The sequence below is a fragment of the Poeciliopsis prolifica genome, unplaced genomic scaffold (genome assembly GCF_027474105.1).
Source record: "Poeciliopsis prolifica strain line A6 unplaced genomic scaffold, Auburn_PproV2 SCAFFOLD079, whole genome shotgun sequence".
Taxonomy (NCBI): domain Eukaryota; kingdom Metazoa; phylum Chordata; class Actinopteri; order Cyprinodontiformes; family Poeciliidae; genus Poeciliopsis; species Poeciliopsis prolifica.
Window position 1 is genome coordinate 100944 of NW_026562454.1, and position 23009 is coordinate 123952.

Sequence of the window (23009 nt, forward strand, 5' to 3'; positions counted from 1 at the left end):
GATTTGTGATTGAGCTCCACATCTGGAAGTGACTTGAATCTGATTTTTGAGGTGAAAATGTCTTTCCTCACTTTGATGGACGGAGGTGGAAACGTTTGTTTCTGTTTTCCACCTGCAGAAGTTTCACTGCACTGAGGAACAAACTGCTGATGAAATCTTCAGTTGTCCTGAAGCCGAACGCTGAAGACGGTCCTGAATGGATGAAAACACCGTGAGGAGCTGAAGCTGGTTCCGACCGAGGCCTCGGACCCGTCCGTCTCCAGACTCGCTGCTTCAGAGTGAAAGAGACGTTTTGCTCGATGGAAACAAAACTTCTGACCCGTTTTACTGAGGATGAAACACTTTCCACTCTGACATGTAAATGAGATTTTCTGAACGGATCAAGCTGTAAAATGAAACTGGAACCAAAACTAGATAAACGATTGGTCATCGTTTAGACTGATGACTTATCAGCCATATTAGAGCCTTTTTTAGGTTGTTTTGCAACAATTTGTGTATCTTTAACACTAATAGATGTGTTTAACAAACACATATTCTTTTAATATAATAAAAGAATAATGATTTTAAATCAGCCAGAAGCTGCAGTTCCACTCACATCATCCACAGCCTGCTCCCAGTGGGAGAACTGGGAGCAAAATCTAATTAAAGCACCAATCAGACACCGAGGTCAATTAAAGATCTCTGTGTGAAGATCACACACACGAGGGGAAAAGTCCATCAGAAGGCGTTCCCGTCATGCAAACAGGATCCCAAACCAGTTTATCAGGAGTTTCTGACTGGCCGGACCCCCTGCAGGCTGCCAGGGGCTCAGGCCCTGAAACGGATCCAGAGGGCCGCATTCCTCAGCGTCTGACTGCTCAGAGAAACATGAGGCGAACGGAACCGACGGGCTGAAACAGAAACATGTGGGACGGAATAACCAGAGAACATGGCTGTCGGTGCCAACAAAAGACGCACCATGTGGTACGGATCAGGTCCGAGAACCGAGCGGCGGGCCGGGGGGAGAACACGGAGCGCTGCTCTGCTGGAAATGTGTGTGTGCGTGTGCATGTGTGTGCGCGCGCGTGTGTGCGTGTGTGTGCAACATCTTTAGTCGCAGTGATTGCAACCAGCTGTGCTGTCGACTGGTGGCCTCCCTCGTCTCCTGCAGATTCCAGTGGAAGCATTCACACACACTCATGCACACCCACACACACTCTCACACACACACACACACACACAGACACACACACACATGCAGTCTGCAGGCTTGCTTCGCTACACTGAATTTATCCAGAAAATGACCCAGAAATGAAACTGAGATGTTTTCAAACTCTCTCAAAGTTAAACTTCACTGTAAAACATTTGAGCCACATTTAGTTGCATCTATCTTCTTCTCTTTAAGTTAAATAAATTTAAAGCGTTTTAGATTTTGAACCTAAATGTGAGTTTGTGAAAGATAGACTTATAGTAAGTTGTTTTGTCAAACCTGCAAGAGTTTTTAGGTTACCACTTTAAAAAAATGAAAGACGGAAAAGACAGGAGTGGGAACTATCTCCCAGAATGCTTAGCGGTGTGTTGTTGTACCCTGAGATGGGAGCGTGTTACGCTGATCTGACTCTTGAGTGTCATTACGCCAAATGTTTATTTTAAATTTGCAAAGAGTGAGGATAATGCTGTGTTTGCATGTTTTTAAGCAGAATTGGTTGAGATGTTTAATAAAACTCTTTACCAGATCAGAAATGTTGTTCGTGCAATTTGAAACAAGAATTTTAATTATTTTGAAGTAAAAATAAATAGTTATTTTGACTTTTCCATAATAAAATTTCTAGATTTTTTTCTGGGAGTTTTTCTAACATTTTTTTTCTGCATGACCCCAAAATGAGGTTTGATTTTGTTTGTAGAAGTTTAAATTACTGTAAATCATGATACTTTGTTTCACATGTAAACAAGACGAGCTGAATATCTTTAACTTAGAGCATCTGGAGGCCAAAAGAAACTGAAATATGGCTTAAATGTTTTTAAACGCTGGATTTTTCTCTGTCAGTAAAGGGATAAATAAATTAGCCAAAAACTCAAGCTGTGATGCAGCAAATTAAAAAAAAAAGGACGTCTCAGGAAGTTATTCAGAGAGAAAACATTTCTATTTCCAGGCTGGAAACATTCAAACATCTGGTTTTTTTACAAGCTAGTTCTCTTTGTTCAACTTTACTAGGTACTGGTTAAAAATATTTTAAAACTAATCCTGAAATTCTAAAGTTCTGACTCATGCTCATTTCCAACAGACACACAACATGTGTGTGTGTGTGTGTGTGTGTGTGTGTGTGTGTGTGTGTGTGTGTGTGTGTGTGTGTGTGTGTGTGTGTGTGTGTGTGTGTGTGTGCGTAGCCACTCTCTTTGGTTCACCACAATCCACTTCACCAAATCTTCCAGTCCAATTTTCCCTTTTCTCAGCTACCTCTTTCCAGAAAGAGAAGAAACGAGTCCGGCTGCTGATCGGCTGGCTGTGATGAATTGATTGGATAATTTCAACCATACGGGAACATTCAAACGTCATTAAGGCAACAACATGGCATTTGTCAAAGGTTACTCTGCCTGATGCGTGCCAAACACAGAGAACAAGGCCGGCTTTGTGTTTGTTTTGCTGCGTTAAGCGTCGGGTCGCGATTGTTCATTAATCCAGGAATCCAGGAACAGGACAGTAACGAGCCGTTTGTCCTGCATGACTTTTGTTTTTCCAAACCAAAGACTGGAATTTGTTTTCAGAAAAACCAAAAAACAGGAAAAAATTGTAATAATCAGACACATTGTTGACAAAAAAGAAAGCAATTTAGTGGCACCTAGTGGCAACAATCTAGATTGCAACAAAAATAGCTTCTACTTTCTTGCACAAACTACTGGATACATGAATTTAATATTTGTCTTCCCAGTTAAATATTGCAACATTACGAACAGTTAGGGCTCTTGTGAGTATTCCTGCTGTGTCTGAACATGTTTTCCTGGATATCACGGCCCAAACTCAGCAAATTCAAATATTTCCCCCAGGGATTTTATGAAACCTTCCCTGGAACAGAACAGAGTGCCCCGTGCATCATCAGAGACAGGAAGCTGGACGATTTCTGACACATCGTACCGAACCAGGCATGCCACACGTTTCTCGTCACTTCAAAAGCCGCACTGCTTTCACTTTCTCTGCCAACATCCAGCCGGTTATCAGCGGCGTTACGCAACAGGGCTGAGCAGTTTCAGGTTGTCGGGGTGATTCCAGCAGAGAGCAGTTCAGAGAAGACATTGATCCCAGGCAGCGAAATCACTGCTGGCCATGATTGGACTCTTCTTCAGGTGGAATGATTTCCTTCATGTGTTAACCTTTAATTTATCAGGTTTTACATTTTAGAAACTGGAAATACAACTTCCTTCAATCCAGAGCCACTTAAATCACATTTTTTAAAAATGACAATAATTCATACAAGTAATAAAAAAAAAACAAAATTGGACAAAAAGAAAAAAAATTCCAAATCAATAAAAAAAAAAGCAGCAAGTGTGTTTCTGTGTCTGGTGGTTTTTTGGTTAAAACATGTTTGTTTTTCATTCAGTTGGTAGAAAATCCAGAAATTTTACTCCAATAAGCAAAAAAATACTTTATGATATAATTACTCAAGTATAAAGTACAGTGTAGTAAAAATACATTTTTAAAAAATGTACTCAAGTAAATGTAATTTAGAAAATGTAACTGGTAACAACCGAACTCTGGATCCAGTACAAGCAAAAGGGGAAATAATTGGTGAAGACATCTAGAGAGGAATTTATCATTATTGATAGTGATTAGTGAGATCTCTGGGTCTGGTTCTGGTATGAAGTGAACTCACATAGATCTGCCTCTGCTGGTATCGCTGGTAGAGGTTGTGCATGATGGCGCCGTCATGCAGGTCCTCCAGCGTGGCCATGTCCTCCACGCCTCTGACGCTGCTGTGGTGCATGGGCTGCACCTTCTGCCTGGTGAGGGCGTTCTGCTTGTAGGTGTAGACCTGGACCGGAGCACAGAAAACACCGGGATCAGACCTGGACAGCGACAGGAACCCTGGACCTCATTCACACCTTCAAATGTTCCCGCCAACCAACGGCAACATCCTGAAAACCTTCATCTTCTGTGTCAGAAGAGTTAAAGTGCGGATTCAGAAGGTTCACTGTGACGTCAGCTTTTATTTTGAAAGGAACATTTTGAGTTTCTTAAGGCCTGGACTCAGTTCATTTTGGAATCTTTACACCTGGTCGTCAGGTAGACTCAGCCTCTCTGGAGACCAAGATGGCGACATTTGGTGAAGGCGCCATGATAGACGGGAGTCCTGAACAGAGCCACTTTGAATGTTTCTAGAGTTATTTTTCATTTTATTCCTGGTTCTATTTGTCTGAGCTAACTTGTCCGTGAACGTCGCTCAGCTGGTTGGGTTCATATGTGGCGGGATTTACAGCAGCTAGCTCCAACGGCTAACTCCAACGGCTAGCTCCAGCAGCTAGCTCCAACGGCTAGCTTAGAACCGGTCCAAACCTCCTGATCAAATTACAGACTTTCCCTGAATTCACACCACATGATTTATATCACTGTGCCATAAACATTGTTTTCCTTTACATCGAATTAAAAACGTACAAACCAGATGCTAACCAGTGTTTTCCATACATGCTAGGCTACATGGAGGAGCGGCACTGTCTCCATGGTTACGGTTAGACAGGTACCTAAATGCGATATTTGATATTTTTATCATATTTACGTATGAAGTAAATTAACTTTAGTCTTCGTACCTTGTATAAAGAGTTTGTCACAAATCCGCTTCCAGTCATTATTACTGACAGCTGCTGTCCGTCTTTCCTCATTAAATGTTATACAATAAAATGACAAGTTTGGTTTGTCTGTTTCTGACCGCGCAGCAAGTTAAAGAATTTTAATTTATTTAAAGTGAAATTAACTAAGTAGAAGCGATACTAGGTTACAATGTTTTCAGACCAGCTTCTAAGGAGCGCTTGGTCCGTCATGGCGGAGTGGGCGGGGCTCTGGGGAGCGTGACGTCACGTGCAGAGAGTCAGTAACAGGCATCTTTAAATTGAAGTTTTGACAGCCTGAAGCAGTCAGGACCAGGACTTACTTTGACTCCAATGTCCCTTTATCTCATCACACATCAGGAAACAAGATCGGTACCCAAACCTGACCTCCTGCTGACTTTGCTTTTTGTTCAATTTCGGGAGCAAAATATACCAAAAAACTTACGAAATGTGTTTGACTAACAGGCAGAAGTCAAAACATTTGTCTCCTTCTGTTCACCTGTGAAGTAAAGACCTGGGATGGAGAGAGCCTCCTCGTCCCGGTGAACCTGCTCGTGTCTCGTGTTACGTTTCTCCTTCCACAGCGTGACATCTGGCAGGCAGCGAGGATGCATTTGATCCTGAGCTGCAGAAGATGACTCTGAGGCTAAACGCTGCCAGGAAAAGGATGATTCTTGTTCAGCTTTAGGAGAAAGTCTCAGTCTTTTCTAAAGTTTACAGGAAGCAGAGGAAACTATCACAGATCAGTTGTTATTATCAGACCTGACTGGACACTGATGTATCTTTTCCAGATCCCGATAAAACTCACTTTTATGACATATATACAAATTAAGTAATCAAAAAGTAAAATATATATATATATTTAATGCAGTCGTTTATTGTTTTGAGGAGAACTGAATTATTGAGTGTTTGCACAGTACAGTTTTTATGAAAAACAAAAATGATGTCATTGATCTGGACTGACCAGTCCAGTTTCCAGGTTTCAGACACACTGAAGATTTATTTTGAAAGGATCTGGCATGTTGAGAATGTCTGATGATTCAGATATGATGTAGATTTTCTGTCATAAAATCATAGAGTGGAGCTAACACCGTGAGGCGGGGGCCGGCTGTGGCCCCTCTGTGACCAGCTGCGGTCCACCAGTTCAGAGCAGCGATTCCTGAAACAAGCTGGTCTCTGTCTGAGGAGTCAGTCACCTCTGACCCCTGGCCCCCGCACACTCACACATTAACAGCAGAGAAGCCCCCCAGCATCCTGTCAGCCTTCGTTTCTCACATTCCTCCCGCTGTGACGCGTCAGCGACAAACGGTTCGTCACTGAAGCGCTTCAGAAGAAAGCGCTGCGTTCTGCACCCAGCGGCCGGCGACCAGCGCTGACTTACCAGGACATGACGGCAGCAGAAACCCAACAACAAGCCTCACTGGTTTTCATCAGGTTCATTCACACCAGGGAGAGGCTCTCACAGCAATTTTACTGACTTGTTCATGACCTTTTGTTGTGTTATTCAATCAACAAAAAGTCATGAAGTTCAACGATGTAAGAAAAGTTCAAACACAGAAATTCCTTCAAACAATCCCAAACATTCCCAATCCAGAGCAATCCCAGAATTAGAGCTCCGTCCCAGTAGGACCCCAGATTTTCACTTAATTACATTTCTATATTTAGCTCATTTATCTCTCTGGAGAGTCAACAGGGATCTGCAGCTCGACAGAAAACCTGGGAGCCGGGCGCTAAGCCCAGCAGCAGATGCTATAGGGGTAAATCTGTGGGCCACAAAGTCAGCAGGCAGGAGAGGGCAATCTGCCAATAGTTAGCATCATTAGAATGCTAACTGCCACTAGTTAGCATCCTGATGATGCTAACCGCCACCAGTAAGATTCCTGATGAAGATAACTGCAACCCTAACCATCTTAATGATGGTTTGCATCACTAAGATGGTTAGCATCTTAGTGATGCAAACCACCTCCAGTTAGCATCATTAGAATGCTAAATGCCACCAGTTAGCATACTAATGATGCTAACCGCCACTAACTGCTAACATCACTAGGATTTGCTTTTCGATCTGTCAGGATCAACTTTTATTTTAGATGATCCAGGAAGGAATTTACAGCTACAGGAAAAAAACTAAAAAAAAAAGTTGAAAATGAGCAAAAACGACAATCTTAGTTTCTTCACTTCTAGTTAAAATGTTGAATATTTTTAGCTCAAAACATTTAAACATCTAAAACAGACTTAAAACTTAAAAAAAGGAACTGAATCATTTGTTTTTGTAAGATTTTTTTTGTAAAATCTTACAAAAAACAAACTTAAGTGGTTAAATGAAAAATTTGCAGAATGTCCCAGTTTTTCTCAATGTATTGATTACACGTCTGAATCTATAATCGATTATTTGCAGCTCTGATCTCCAGTCTCTTTTCAGATCCTCTGAGGAAACAGTCTGAATGCACTGAATGCTCTTTATCTCCTTAAATGTTGCAATAGTGTTCTCTATTTTGATTTTGGAACAAACTTCCATCTCCTGTCTTAAACTCCTTCAGGTGTTTTTTCCTGACAGAACCTGGAGCGTCTGATCGGTCCAGTAACGTTTAACCATCAGCTCGTATTTCATGCTAATAATCAGCGTGTCAGAGCAGCAGAATGACGGGGAAACCGAGCCGCGTCTGTGTGTCAGAGGTCGGCAGGTAAGCCTCCAGCTTCTCCTTTCTGTCAGCATCAAAAGCAGCAGCTGCTGTTTGAATCACCATTCATCTGCTGCTGCTTTGTGCTGCAGCCAGCCGGAGGAGGAGCCTGTCTGCCCAAACCCTGAAACCCGAGGAAGACGAGCCGCGACTGCGAGGCCTCTGCAGGAAAACTGCAGGACAAACGTCACTTATTCACTGCTGATGTCTGAGTTTAGATGCACAAACAGCTCAGAGCCACCAGCTGCGCCTGTTACATCTGAGAAACACTGGAGTCGCTGTTTACTCTGTTTAAACACAGAAATTATTTTCTTGTCAGTTTTTCAGGTCAAACTAAAGTTTATCTAAAACATCCGGAGGTCGTCTGGTTTGGGTCAAAGATAAAATCCCACAGATTTAGTTTAATGTTTAAAACATGAGGGGGAAACTGATGTTGTGTTGAATCAGCAGTTTGTTTCATTTTATTTTCATTTGCTTGCTGATTTCTTTTGTCTCTTTGCTTTTAGATGTATTTTTATTTTATGTTTGTGAGCGAATCGGGTTGTAGATGCTGGAAGCTGCAGGTTTCATCCCGACTGATCGTCCATCACGTCTAAACCTTTCCTTTATATCCAAAACATAAATGGCCGACTCTAAACATCCTTCAGCTCCTGTCTGTTTCCACAACACGGATCAAAGCCGTGAGGCAGAACCAGCCGAGCTTCAGCGGCTCTGCAGCTGATCCACGGTACCAAACGGATCCTTTCAAGACTCCGAGCTGCTGAGTCGGGATAAATGTGGGAACGACTGAAGCTTCTTATAGAAACAGAAACTTTTCTGTTGAGGTGAATCAAATGTGAACCGCAGGTCCGATGACGGGCCGAGTTCTGCTCAACGTAGATCCACTTAGATCTCGGTTCTGCTTAACGAGTCCAGTCCTACAGCAGGACGACAGCTGAAAGAGATCTGGACCCAGAACCAGAACCGGTCAGAGATCTGGACCCAGAACCCGTAAAGTTCTGTTAAAATCATTTGAAGGCAAGTCCAGTACCGGTACCGGTCCACATTCTCATGGGAGAAAGACTCACCTGCGCTAAATTCATTTTTAGCTTAAGAGAAATGCATCTAGTCACAGAGTGCCGCTGCACCGATTGCAGTTTTCGGGCCGATCCGCGGATCTTTGAAGAGCCGGACCAGCCCGTTTAGATTCTGGCTGCTATTAATTTTGTTTCTCTGAAATGTTGCTAAATATAGTGCCAGGGTCCCTGGGAATGTTTTTTATCTTTGTGCAGGTTTCTCCTTGACCCAAACCAAGCCTGCCGGTCCATCAGGTCCCGCCAGAAAGAGCCGAGACGGGTTTCAGAGTTCGGTCCGATCCGGGCCGGCTGAGGTTTCTCACCTGGCCGTAGTCTGTGGCGAAGACGACGACGCCTCCAGAGCAGGAAGACACGGAGCCGGGCAGGAACTGCTCCTCCTCCCGGAGCCACACCCGATCCCCCTGGAAACAAGAAACCGATCAATCAGTCATTAAAACCAGTTCCTGCTTTAAAACCATCAGGATCTTCTGTGATGCTCCTGAGATCAGGTGTCCTGAGGAGACTGACAGCACCTGCGGTTGCCATGGCGTTACCATGGCGTTACCATGGCGTTACCATGGCGCCGACCTTTAACCAGGATGGCTTTCCAGGCAGCGTTGGGTTTCAGACCTGAAAACCTCAGCAGGATTTAATGTTCGGGTCAAACTGGAGAAACCCGGGTGGTTCCGTCCGAGTTTCTCCTTCTCCTCCTTCGCAGTTAAAGGAGCAGAAGGAGGAGAAGGAGGAGCAGAAGGAGCAGAAGGAGGAGCAGAAGGAGGAGAAGGAGGAGCAGAAGGAGGAGAAGGAGGAGCAGAAGGAGCAGAAGGAGGAGAAGGAGCAGAAGGAGCAGAAGGAGCAGAAGGAGGAGAAGGAGGAGAAGGAGCAGAAGGAGGAGAAGGAGGAGCAGAAGGAGGAGAAGGAGCAGAAGGAGGAGAAGGAGCAGAAGGAGGAGAAGGAGGAGCAGAAGGAGCAGAAGGAGCAGAAGGAGCAGAAGGAGCAGAAGGAGGAGAAGGAGGAGAAGGAGCAGAAGGAGCAGAAGGAGGAGAAGGAGCAGAAGGAGGAGAAGGAGCAGAAGGAGGAGAAGGAGGAGCAGAAGGAGCAGAAGGAGGAGCAGAAGGAGCAGAAGGAGCAGAAGGAGGAGAAGGAGGAGAAGGAGGAGAAGGAGCAGAAGGAGGAGAAGGAGGAGCAGAAGGAGCAGAAGGAGCAGAAGGAGGAGAAGGAGCAGAAGGAGCAGAAGGAGGAGAAGGAGCAGAAGGAGCAGAAGGAGGAGCAGAAGGAGGAGCAGAAGGAGCAGAAGGAGCAGAAGGAGCAGAAGGAGGAGAAGGAGGAGAAGGAGCAGAAGGAGCAGAAGGAGGAGAAGGAGGAGAAGGAGCAGAAGGAGCAGAAGGAGGAGAAGGAGCAGAAGGAGCAGAAGGAGGAGAAGGAGCAGAAGGAGGAGAAGGAGCAGAAGGAGGAGAAGGAGGAGAAGGAGCAGAAGGAGCAGAAGGAGGAGAAGGAGCAGAAGGAGGAGAAGGAGCAGAAGGAGAAGAAGGAGCAGAAGGAGCAGAAGGAGGAGAAGGAGCAGAAGGAGGAGAAGGAGCAGAAGGAGCAGAAGGAGGAGAAGGAGGAGCAGAAGGAGCAGAAGGAGCAGAAGGAGGAGAAGGAGGAGAAGGAGCAGAAGGAGGAGAAGGAGGAGCAGAAGGAGCAGAAGGAGGAGAAGGAGGAGCAGAAGGAGCAGAAGGAGCAGAAGGAGGAGAAGGAGGAGCAGAAGGAGCAGAAGGAGGAGCTCCGTCTGATCGACAACTTCGCCCGGCTGCTTTCATTCAGGACAAACGGATGTTTTCCAGTTAAATATTGACGATGGACCCCTGCTGAGCGGCGAGGCCACACGCTCTGCTGACGCTCATGGGAAAAACACCCGCCGTGCTTTGGATGAGCCTCCCGCCTCTCTCTGAGCCTCCAAAACGAAACGACCTTTGACCCCACGGCCCCCAGAGGCACCTGGCAGGAGGGAGGCCAGCAGATGAATGTAAAGCTCAAGTTTGCGGCGTCAGCAGCAGATCAGAGGCCCCGGGTCCCCAGGGGGCCCGGGGCCCCAGAGGCCCCGCTCTCCTCTCTGACTGAACGTTAAGACAAAATTAATCCATTTGCAGAATTTAAAAAGCTGCTGTACCAAAAAGCTGACAGATTATCATTCACTACCTTTCAGAATAAATATAAAATCACTAAAAAACGAATCCTCTTTGTGTCGGCCATTTTGTAACCAAACAGAACCTTCTCCATCCATGGAGACGGTACACAGACCCAGAACAAATCAATCTTATTTCAGCAACAAAGAGTTTCAAAAAATCCTAAAAACATCATAAATTCACCAAATGTAAGAAACATTTTATCAGGAAAAATAAAATATATTAATATTTCATTGATTATGAGTCTGAAGCAGCTTCAACCAGCTGGTTTAAGGAAATCAATGTTTCTGCTGTTTTGCAGTTTTCTGGAAGTTTATTCCAGATTTGTGGTGCCTAGCAGCTGAATGCTGCTTCTTCAGAACCAGAACCAGAACCAGAACCTGAGAGGTCCAAGAGGCTGACGGTCTTTCAGTTCAGACATTTATAAACTACCAACCGAAGCTTAAAGAGAAATTCACCAGGTTCATAATCCCGCGATCAGAAATGTGGACATCGACGTGAACGTTTCCCATCATCCTCTCCGGGTTTTCTATCCGCAGGCATCAGAACCTTTCAGGCGTTTATCCGACGCGGTTTGGACGTTTGTATGTTTTTACATCTCGTTAAACCTCAACCTGACGGCTGCGGTTTGAACTCTGTGCACAAACAAATATTTGCATAACTCAATAAAATAAAGCAGCGTAGGAATAGAAAGTGAAATCAGATGTGTCCATGGCGACATACAGCAGGTAGACGGGCTTCTGCAAGCTGCTGGGTCACTGGGTGTTCATAGATATTCCCTTCGGCTTCATATTTTTACAATAACAATAATGTGGATGCAGAACTGAGAGAAAGTTTTCCCCTCTGAACTATTTGGGCCTCTGACAGCCTAACGAAGGGAAGTGAGACGATCTGATCCGTCTTGCTGCGTCTGTCGCTGCAGCATCACACAGGCTGAAAAGTTTCCATGTCTGGTCAGAAGTTCCTGCTGGACAATCGGTTTGATTTCATCTGATCAGAACCGTTTCTGGACCAACCTGTTAGAGGCAAAGCTCTCCATGAAATGTATTCGTTTATTTTACAGTTTGTACGTTTAGCAGCAGGTCGTTAGTTTTGGACTGAAGTCAAAGGAAAGTTAAAGTAAAGCCTCCACATGGAATCATATTTGAAAAGGACAACAAAAAGAAAGTCATGATGTTGACAAAGGTTGATGGCTGTTTAATGATCCATAAAGGAGCCAAACAAAGGAAGGAGCACAGAGTGCGGCCGGCGCTGTTTACCAGCAGAAACATTCCTGATGTGCAGCGGCGCAGGAATCCGCTGCGACCAGAGGGAAGGCCTCAGCGTCCCTCCGCCCCGCAGCAACACGCGCTCTTCACCGTACCCACCCATTGTGCCCCCTCTCCTAATCCACCCGGCCCTCCCTCTCTTCTTCTTCTGCACTTTAATCCAGCAGGAGACTCTCTAAACACAAACGTCTCCCTCCCTCATTCATCAGCGCTGACGGCCTGAACTCACATCAAAGTCCCAGTTTGGAGTTAATGATGGACTAAAAAAGCCCAGTTGCTCATCCCGTTAATGGATAAAAATCCCAGTTAAGGACGAGAAATCAGCCCAGAGAGAAAACCGTCAACATTTCTGCTGCAGAGTAAAACCCAGAACAAACTGAAACCAAACAGACTGAAACGTGACCCGAACGGGGAAACGGCTTTCCCATGATGCTTTAAACGCTGCATGCTCAAACAGATGAGACTGGATCATCCTGACTGGATCCATCCTGACTGGATCCATCCAGACTGGATCATTCAGACTGGATCATTCAGACTGGATCATTCAGACTGGATCCAGTCTGACTGGATCATTCAGACTGGATCCATCCAGACTGGATCACCCAGACTGGATCCATTCAGACTGGATCCATCCAGACTGGATCATCCAGACTGGATCCATTCAGACTGGATCCATCCAGACTGGATCCATTCAGACTGGATCATCCAGACTGGATCCATTCAGACTGGATCCATCCAGACTGGATCATCCAGACTGGATCCATTCAGACTGGATCCATCCAGACTGGATCCATTCAGACTGGATCATCCAGACTGGATCCATTCAGACTGGATTACCCAGACTGGATCCGGTGTGAACACTCAGAACCAGCGGACGACGGTTCGGTTCTGATCGTCTTCATGCTGTTGGCAGAACAAGCAGAGCAGTGAACTCGGTCGGTCTGCTTTCCGTCTGAACCAGGCAGACTGGATGCCTGAAATAAAATACCAATAAATCTGTTGGAAATGGAAATAAATCTAAACAAAAAGACAGTTTAATGCACCTTCTATAAAAAATAAACTTTGTAGAGATCAGCGAAAACGTTGAGCTGATTGTTTGACAGCAACATGAAACCGGAGCCTTAATGGAGGAAACGTCAACACCAGCATAAGAAGTGTGTAAACAGACTGGGAGCTGTGGACCCGACCCAGCAGCTGCAGCACAGCAGAACCCAGAGAGTCACCCTGCAGCAGAACGGCTCAGGCTGCAGCACAAAATGCTGCAGAGGCCGAGGAGTCAGGTTGCTGGGAGCACCATCAGGAACAGCAGGTCGGTTCTGTTCAACGGGTCAGCAAGACAGCATGGTTCTAATCTCCTCTGTCCTGACACCAAATCACCTACATGCAGCCCGCCGCCCCGCGGGCCGAGGAGGCGACCCGCCGCCCCGCGGGCCGAGGAGGCGACCCGCCGCCCCGCGGGCCGAGGAGGCGACCCGCCGCCCCGCGGGCCGAGGAGGCGACCCGCCGCCCCGCGGGCCGAGGAGGCGACCCGCCGCCCCGCGGGCCGAGGAGGCGACCCGCCGCCCTGCAGAACCTCCACATGTGTGGCTGAGCGCCCAGGAGGGGCGTTGGAACGCCATCGGGGTCGGGAATGAGCAGCTGTCCTGTCTGAGTCTCCACTTCCTCTCCTGCAACAGACGGAGCCTTGTGCTCGGCCACAGGCGTCCTTTCTGTCGCGGAGACACTGGACGACTTTTTCCTTTTTTCTGAGCGCTGAAGCTGCACATCGCCATGGCGACTCGTTCTCTGACTCCTGGTTCTGGACCGACCCTCGGCGCTGAAGGTCACTGCTAAAACCGGCCTGACAGGTTGAGGGGTCCAGCTGTTTCCTAGTTACAATCAGAGCCCTGAGTTCCTGCCTCTGACCTTTGACCTTGTCTGAACCGGCTCTGATGGAGAACAGGAATGACTCCAACAGCTGCGGTCCAAAAACACCCGGCTGGCGGGTCAGAACCACAGACTAAACATTTACGGAGCTAAAGCAATAAACATGAAAGGAAAACTTTTAGTTCATAACAGAAAAAAAACTGAAAACTTCCTTAAACTCCGACTTTTATTCCTTTATTCTCCGTTTTATCTTTTGTTTTTCAATCGTTCTTAGTTTAATTTAATGCTTTTTAACATGTTTTATAAATAAAATGTTGCTTTATTATAAATGCTAGCTCAACTAATGTTTCTGATTAGAGCTTATTGTTATCATAACTTTTTAGTGATGCTAACATAACACCCCTGATAAGCATCCTTCTTTACTCTGATACCCATAAATAAAACCCAGAGGGGCAATGGGAGGAGTTCAGCCATGACAAAACTCTATTTTGTTCAGTCAGTCGCTATAAAACCGTCCATCCATTCAGTCAACACTCCCCAGTCTGAACATGAACCTGTGGTCTGACTTCAGAGCCATTTTCTTTTTCTTCATCATTTTTCCTCTCAGGTGACGAACAAACGAAACGTTCAAAGGCAAACAGGCGTTTCCAGCAGATTTGACGTTTCTGCTGCTTTTCTTTGACTCGTTCCGCCTGCAGCGTTTTCCTCTGCATGTCAGCTTTGTTTTGTTTTCCTCAGATAAGAGCCGGATCAATCATCAGGCCACATTAATTATTAACTACCACGTTTTACAGCCCAGGTTAAAAGTGAGCAACGGTCTCGCCTCACCTGCTCTCCTCCTGCATCCTTTGAATTCGGAAAGAAAAACCAGAGAAACTTTTCAAATAAAACTGCAACATAGTTCAAAAGTATTTTCATTTTTCTCAGAGGAAATTAAATTATTTTCATCATAAATTAAACCTTGAAGAGATTTTGAAGGTTTTGCAAAAGAGAAGAGAAATTATCTTTGAACAAGGAAAGTCCATGACCCTCCACCTGCTGCACCGACCAATCACTGAGCTCCGGCTTTGGAGGGAGCCAATCAGAAGGAGTTATTTGGATTTGAAAGTCTGGAAATGTTTCACAATGTAAGCAAATAAAGATATTAGCTGGATTAAAGTGAAACTCATGATGTGATCAGATGTTTCCATGGTGTTTCCAGACGTGGAGAAGCATAAAAATATGAAGCATAAAATCGTTTCACATGCAGAAAACATGTATTTATATCCAGATTATACAAACCGAAGGTCGCGTTGAGTCGGCCAACACAAATGACTTCAAACCGCAAGTTTACATCAAGATATAAAAGGACATTTTTTTCCAATTGCCTTTAAACATTTTCTCTGTTATTATTCTGGGATTTAGCAAATCGAATATTTGACCTAAAACAGAAACATTTATTCTGACTCATCTGGATATTTCATATTGTTTATGTAATCGTCTGGTTTTTACTGTAACAGTATCAAACATCCAGAAGCTGAAATAATTTGGATGTTTGAAAACGTCATGAAAGGAAATAACAGAATAAAAGTTAAGAATTTCCAAAGGATCAAACTCAATTTTTCGCTTTATTACAAGGAAAATGTTGACTTGATCTGTCAAAATAAGAGCTGCATTTGATCATGGAGTTTCCACAGTTTAATGGATCCTAATTAGATGCTGCGGCGCCAAATCAAACCATTAGCGAAGCCTCGGAGTCATGTTGGCTGTCAGGAACATTTCTGCTGCATCTGAAACGCATGAGGAGGATTTATAGCTGCAGCTTCCTAAAGGAGAAGAAACGGGGCGAATCACTTTGGATCCGTCTGTGAGAAACACTAAAACCAAAACTCCGATGAGAAACACGCCTGTTCGTTAGCATGTGTGTGGCATCGGCTCCGTCCAGCTCAAACATTTCTGCCTTTATCCAGCAGAACTTGTTTTATTAAAACACGCAGAGATCGCCGCAGACGCAGAAACTACCGCTGATCCCGGATCAACGAGAGTTTGGAGATATTTTATTAAAAAGCTTTTTGCTTGGAAGCAGACATTAAACTTGTAAATCCTCCGTTGGCGTTCCCAGCGCAGGTTGTGTTTACAGGGATGAGATCCGCATTGTGTGGAGGGAGCGGCAGGGAAAGAACCCAAATCACAGAGGCCGCGCACACATGACCCGGATCAACAGAGACTCCAGAACCGGCCAATCAGCCGCTGACTGAACCGCTTTTAAAACCAGAATTATTGCTTTTTTATGGGCTGCAATAATTTGACTGCAGTCCACGTAAGAAGCCGTTTAATGAGGCCTTCATGGAGGAACTGCACACATGCAGCTGCTTACATGTTCCTGCTGACTGCAAACTTCAGCAGCTTTATCTGAATGACGCAGCACAGCGGCATGCCCTCACTATTAAAACTTAAAACGGAGGGAAACTTGTGATTAAGCAGTTTACATTTACAATTCATAAAGCCAGGATTATAAAGAATGAAAAGGATTTCTGTGAAGGAACTAATGGTGGTAATTGGGGGTTTTACTGAGGCAGCAGCAAATAGAACAAGTAGGAATGATGTGAAGAAGGATAATTTAGAGATTAAAACCAAAATGGAAAACTGGATTTACACTACATGCTGCAGTCCAGGTGTCAGCAGCGCAGCGCCCCCTGTTCAATCAGCTGAACATGTCGGTTTCTGATGAACCGTGTTACCACGTGTTCTGGGCCGATTGTCCAAAACGATTTGAGGTGGAAACTTTCCACAAGACTCTTTGATTCACATTAAAGGGCTGAACTGAGGAGAAATCCGGCAAGTACAAACAGCTTCCCATGAAAACGTCGTTTGGACCTAAACAAAAGGTAATTTTTCCAGAAACCCCCATCCAGACGTTTCCAGCTGCAGCGACCGCAGGATCTACTTTTAAACAAGCCTTTCACTTATTTGCCTCTGTGCCTTTTCTACCGCAGATCAACGTCACGGTGAGCTCAGATGCTCTGCGGTTGGGACGCATTCAGAGTCCGGCTCCACTGGGAGACGGCTGCAGTCGCTCTGCAGAGTTCAAACCAGGAGAGTTCGTCTTGTTCCAGCTGATTTCACAGCAGCAGGACAAGCAGAGGCTCGAGTTACAGGACGCTTCCTGATTTCTGCAGAGAAACTGGGGAATCAGATCCTGACACACAACAGAGCAGAAAAATTAAATCCGTCCAAAGCAATCGTTTATCTGAGCTCAGTCAGGAATCTTCATGTTTCTGAATTTTTTCTTAATCCAAACCCAGATTTCTGCAGACCACAGTGAACCGAATTCACACGGTTTCAGTCCTAAAACTGCTTTACTTTGTGCAACAGAAAAAAGTTTGTAACTTAAGAAGCTTTGGGAGCAGAAAGGACATAATTTCTGTTTCATATCCAATCCTGTTAAAGCAAAGATTAAAAAAAAAAAATGGAAAAAAAACAAATGCAACTCTAACGTCAAAACCAGATCTGCTGATGATTTTAAATAACTGATTTTTGAGAAACAAAGAAAAATTTCCCAATGAAGTTCTGTCAGGATTTTACAGGAAATGAAAAACACAACTGAACACGAGTTCTGACATCCAGACGACATCCAGACGACATCCAGACGTTTCCTCTGGGATGAGGAGAAACGGGCATCTTCAGCCTGGATGTCCACAAATCTGCAGAAATCTGTGATTTTAGAAAAAAAAACTAACATTCTGAGAATAATCTCAGACAATTTTGAGAAAAACGATAAGTTTCTTCAAAAGTCCAAAAAAAAATTGTATTTTAGTGAAATTTCTTTTTAGAAATTTTCTGATATTTGTTGATATTTTCAGCTTTTCAAACTCAAAAACAAAAATGTATCTTTAAAAATATATTTTTAGGCAAAAATGAACTCTTCTTGTTTTTTCTATTCAGGCCAGCTCAGCCTCTTCCTGCATCAATCCTTATTTAAAATTGCCCTGAAGTTTTTTCCCAGCTTCCTTTGCAGCGGCTGGCCTCCATGTTTGACAGCAGAGCCTTTCAGGAATCTGACATTCAATACGTCTCTCTGCAAACTGCAGGTTTGTGTCACGTTTTCCCAGCAGAACGTCCTGAAAAGATTTTCCTGCAGAGCTAATCCCTGAGAGCTGCTCATGGAGAACGCATCCAGGTCTGAACACGTCTGCAGGTTTCTGGACGGGTTTTCAGATCCGATGATGAAACCTGTTTGACTTCCCCGTAACGCCGACGCTTCGGAGAACCTAATGGATAAAGAGTCAAACTTTGGTCAATCAGTGTGAGCCAACAGGACACTTGGACATGTCCATTGGTCCAATGAGGACGGATGAAGAGCTGGACTCTGAAGATGAACAGATTTTTTTTTTCAGGAAAAGGAAGAGCTGAGCAGAGAAGTGAATAATTCACTAGAAACGCTGGAAACGTTTCGAGATGCTTCACCTTTACTTCCTCCAAAACACCAAAGCTTTGCAGGGAGGAACTTGTGGATTAATAACATATTAATCTATGAGGTCCAACGTGTTTTTAAAATTCAATACTTTTCCAAACTTTTGAGTTCTTGAGGTTTTCCAAACCAAATTCCAGAGAATAAATCAAAAGATCGCTCAGAAAAAGATGAAGGGATCTGATTTCATTTCCTGTTTGTTTTTAGTTTTCTCTTGAAAGATGAAACTATTTTTATTTTTATTATTATTATTATTATTGCAGCTCTGACTGTTCTGGTCGTTTTCAGACAAATAAAAGTCGTTAGAAAAAGTGGAAACGTCTCGTTTTGCGTCGTCCTCCGGTTGTCCTGAACCTCCTGATGAGCCGTCCCATTAGTACGCTCCGGTAACGCACCCCGACTCATGCATTCACTCCAAACCGCCCTGAATTACCCATCATGCACTTCAGGCGGCCGGCTCCTTCTGTCTCTGATAATGTGAAAACATTTTCCTGCTTGGTGACATTCAGGCTCAGCAAACATCCATCCTGACTGAATGTGGGACAGATTAGCACAAACCAAACTGTAATTACTGTCTGAAGAGGAAGAAACAAACAAGCAGAGATGAATAAATGTGCAGAGAAAGCCTGCAGAGACGAGCTGTTTGGGGTCGCATGTGGAAATCTGGGAACGCAGCATTCCCAGATTTCCCGCTGAATATCTGACGGAGGTGGGCGAGTTGGAGCTGATGGAGGAAACAGCTGCTTGATTTGAAAAGTTCGGCTTCCAGAGAGCCGGAGCCAAACGTGAAAAACAGAAGAGTTGCTGTTCAACTCTTCACTCAGGAGTCACATATTTACAGCCGACGTGTCAAACTCAGACGTCGTTTATTAAGAACACTAAATAAAGTCGATTGAGAGGATGTGGGAGGAAATGCAGGTTGTGTTGTTGAAGTAGCAGCAAAATGGTGGAACTTTGTGCCAATCTGCATCAGTCCTGAAACGTTTAGCTGCTGCAAACACGAACGGAAGAACTGTTCCTGTCACAGATCATTTGATCAAATGCCAGCGGGAACGCAGAGATGAGCACTCCACACCAAACTGATGCAACAATGGCTGCTGGTAGCAACACGCCAGGCTGAAGATCCGGCTGGTTTCACCAGCAGAGCTCAGTGGAGATGCAGGGCATGGAGAACACTACGGTCATATAACCACACTAGTACGGCAAGCTGTTTGCATATTCATTTAGTAGCACAAACAATTTGAGGCAAACAGATTTTTAAACCTGATGGCATGAAGACATCAGACGTAACGAGGTAAATGATGAGGTTTGTTCGCAGCGTTTCGCTCTCAGTGGATCATTTTAAAATCTCAGCCAGGATCCGTTTCCTGTCGATGTTTTTCCTCATGCGGCTCTCAGGCAGCGCGGCCACCTGGACACTTTGACCTTTCGCCTCTCAGCAGAAATCTCCTGATTTTCTTTGAATCGCCTCGTTACTCGCTGCCAGCACCTGGATGCTGGCGCTGCTACAGACGATTCTTTGGGTTTCCTGTTTCAATGCAGCCACATGAAACAACAAAGGGCAAAAAACGGCTAAATGTTCAACCCCGAACATAAACACACTTATCCTGTTCATGCTAAAGAGCTGAACTGGTTCAAAAGCGACGGCCTTTGAAAGCTAACAGCTTTGAAGTGAAGAATTTCCCGCTTGCTTTTCCTGTCTGGAGGCAAAGTTTCAGATTATCTTCCTGATCTGAACTGGAGGATTTTTATGCCAGCTGTGACTCCAGCTGACAGCAGGAGAGCTGAAACCAACCGCCAAGGTTTCTAATGTTCTCAGGCAGAAACGGCCCTGCATGCCAGCAACCAAAAACAACTTTAGCCCAGAAACAACCAGCAGATGTTTCTGGATGAGTCGGGCCGTTTTGGGCTTCTTTTGGGTTTGCAGAACAAAGTGAGTGGGAACGCCACAAACCCAGGCTGTAATCTCCGCTCCGCTTGCAGGGCAGATCCCTGTTTTTGTTCCCATTGATGCAAACATGCAGCAGCCACAGAAACGCAGCAAACAGTTTTTCTCCCCGTTCTGTCAATGGATCCCTTCACTCTTTCATGTCGATTGTTTCCATGCAGAAAGCTCCCATTAATCTAGTTGTTTATGGCGTTTTTATTTTGTGTTGGTTAGCAGAGCGAGAGAGGAAGCTGCTGCGCTCTGATTTCAGATTTATGCTTGATTCGACCTTCATGTCTAAAATGATTCCACAGAAAGACGACATGAACGCTGTGAGTGGGAGCAGCTATTCTGGGCCGGCCTTCATCCTCTGCTTGATGCTTTTCCAACTCCTGGACAGAAATGGGACTTTCCTCTGATTCACCGCTAGAAAAACTGAGCTGGGCTGGAAATGCACAACCAAAATGTCAAAAAGTAGAAAACAGAACGTCAACAGAAAGAAAAGCTGAGCGGGATTTACAGCCAGCTGGAAACAGAAATCAGGTTTCCTCCCGGAGCTGCAGAACCAAAACCCAGAGTTTGATGATCCAAAACCCAGAGTTTGATGATCAGATGATCGATCAGATTATCGATCTGCTTGGAGCAAGCATGAGGCAACAGTAGGCAGGAAAGACTGCTGCTTAACAGGCAGAAACCAAACAAAACACCAACGACGTGTTAAATGGAGGAACACGTCGCCCCTCCCCCACCTGCTGCTTCACATGGAGTGTGAACGAAACAAACATCCCAACTAATTCAAGTTGAGAAAAAACATTTCTGGTTTAATTTAATTAACATTTTAATTCAACTGGAGTCAAAATGTAAACAGACTAAAATAAAAATGTTCTGGTTTATTTTGTTAACAGTGGAGATAAAAAAGTTTAATAATTCACTGAGAGGTTATAATAAATAGGATTATTATAACTAATAAACTATTTTTGATTCTTCCAGCTGCAGCATGATGAGTTTTTGTTTTTCTGTTTAGAATAAAACATGATGAAGTCGTTTATCATTCTGTGGTTTATGCGGCACTGAGAGTCTCACAGGAAAAGATTATTGTGAAGGTGGTCCAGCATTAAATCTCCTCACACGTCATTCCCAAAGTTAATTTGAGTTTTCCAAGAAGTTCAGCCCACAAAGCGGCTCAGCAGATAAACAGCAGGACGACCGAACCGCCGATACTGAACTTCACTGCAACTTCACTGCACCGTCGCATTTCATCCTCGCAGAACCGTCAGATTATACTTTCCAGATCTGCTGAAGCCGGACCGGATCGGCTCACTGCCGGATCCGGATCGGCTCCCTGCCGGATCCGGATCCGCTCACTGCTGGGAGTTTTATTCATTATTTCTGCCTGAAGAGTGAAAAACGAGGTGACGTGACGTAAACATTACATTTGTGAAGAAAGTATTGAAACGCATTTTCATCAGCTGCTCTTCCAAGAAAATCAAACTCATGTGAGATGAGTTACTGTCAGCCCAACAACAAGCTGACAGTAAGCTAACTGGACCTGTACTGGTTCCCATTGCTGAGGAGCACCGGGTCCAGACGTTTTTTAAAAGCCAACCTGACCTACTTTCCCTGCATGTGTGTGTGTGTGTGTGTGTGTGTGTGTGTGTGTGTGTGTGTGTGTGTGTGTGTGTGTGTGTGTGTGTGTGTGTGTGACTGTATTGTTCTGCTGTTTACAGAAGTGTGTGAAAGTGAGACGGCCTGAAGCAGAGAGCATTGTGGGTCGGTGAGTGCCATGTGTTCCCCGGCTGCGGCGGCGGCTTGGCGTCGCCACACAACAGGAACATGAACACCGTCTTCGTTTCTCCTGGGAACAACAGCAGGCGGCTTGTCCAGCAAAACGCAGCAGCAGTTTCTGGCTTCAGCCGCCAAATTAAAGCCGTAAATCTCTGCGACCCGAACATCCACAGGAATTTACTGCTGCTCCAAATTAAAAGATTTTACCTGGAGACGCCTCCGTCGCCTCACCCAATCAGCAGGAAGAGACGACAGCCGTTACTGTTCATCAGCATCACACATTAAATAAAAGGTCATAATAACGAAGCTGCAAGTCTCCTCCAAGTCCTTCCAGCTCCAACTGTATCGGTTCAGTTTGCATTAAAACAGCAGAACAGAAAAAAACAGGAACGTCTTTTATTGGCCGTCAGGTTTCTGATCAAAGTGACAGAAAATTCAAAGAGCGCATAAAATTAAATATGAAAAAAAAGAGAAGAACAACTCTGCAGTGTGTGTGTGTGCAGTGTGTGCAGTGTGTGTATGTGCAGTGTGTGTGTGTGTGTGTGCAGTGTGTGTGTGTGTGCAGTGTGTGTGTGTGTGTGTGCAGTGTGTGTGCATTGTGTGTGTGCAGTGTGTGTGTGTGCAGTGTGTGTGTGTGTGTGTGCATTGTGTGTGTGTGTGTGCAGTGTGTGTGTGTGTGTGTGTGTGTGTGTGTGTGTGTGTGTGTGTGTGTGTGTGTGTGTGTGTGTGTGTGTGCGGTAGATCTGCAGTTATTACTCAGCAGACAGGAATCCAGTTTGGCTTTTATCCCTGAGTCAGAGAGCGAAGGTCTTCAAACGATGAGGGTTAAAACAGGAGCAGCATCACGACACAAACATGCACAAATCTGTCCTGCATTCTGCTGCTCGTTTTATTTATTCCACTGATTATTTAGCAGTTTGAAACTCTACAAACTTGACCTGTTTTTTATAAAAACTCAGACTTGGAGTGGAGTTTGGCGAACGATGGGAGACGCTCTGCAGCCTGACGCTGCAAC

General features: G+C 44.9%; 1 protein-coding gene across 1 annotated transcript in view; it reads right to left on the reverse strand.

The window, feature by feature from the left end:
• The window catches only part of myo10 (myosin X), a 90849-nt gene that overhangs the window by 51049 nt on the left and 16791 nt on the right, over positions 1 to 23009 (reverse strand). Inside the window, 2 exon segments of the mRNA XM_055021838.1 lie at positions 3849 to 4007; positions 8854 to 8952. Coding sequence (XP_054877813.1) covers positions 3849 to 4007; positions 8854 to 8952 — 258 coding nt within the window.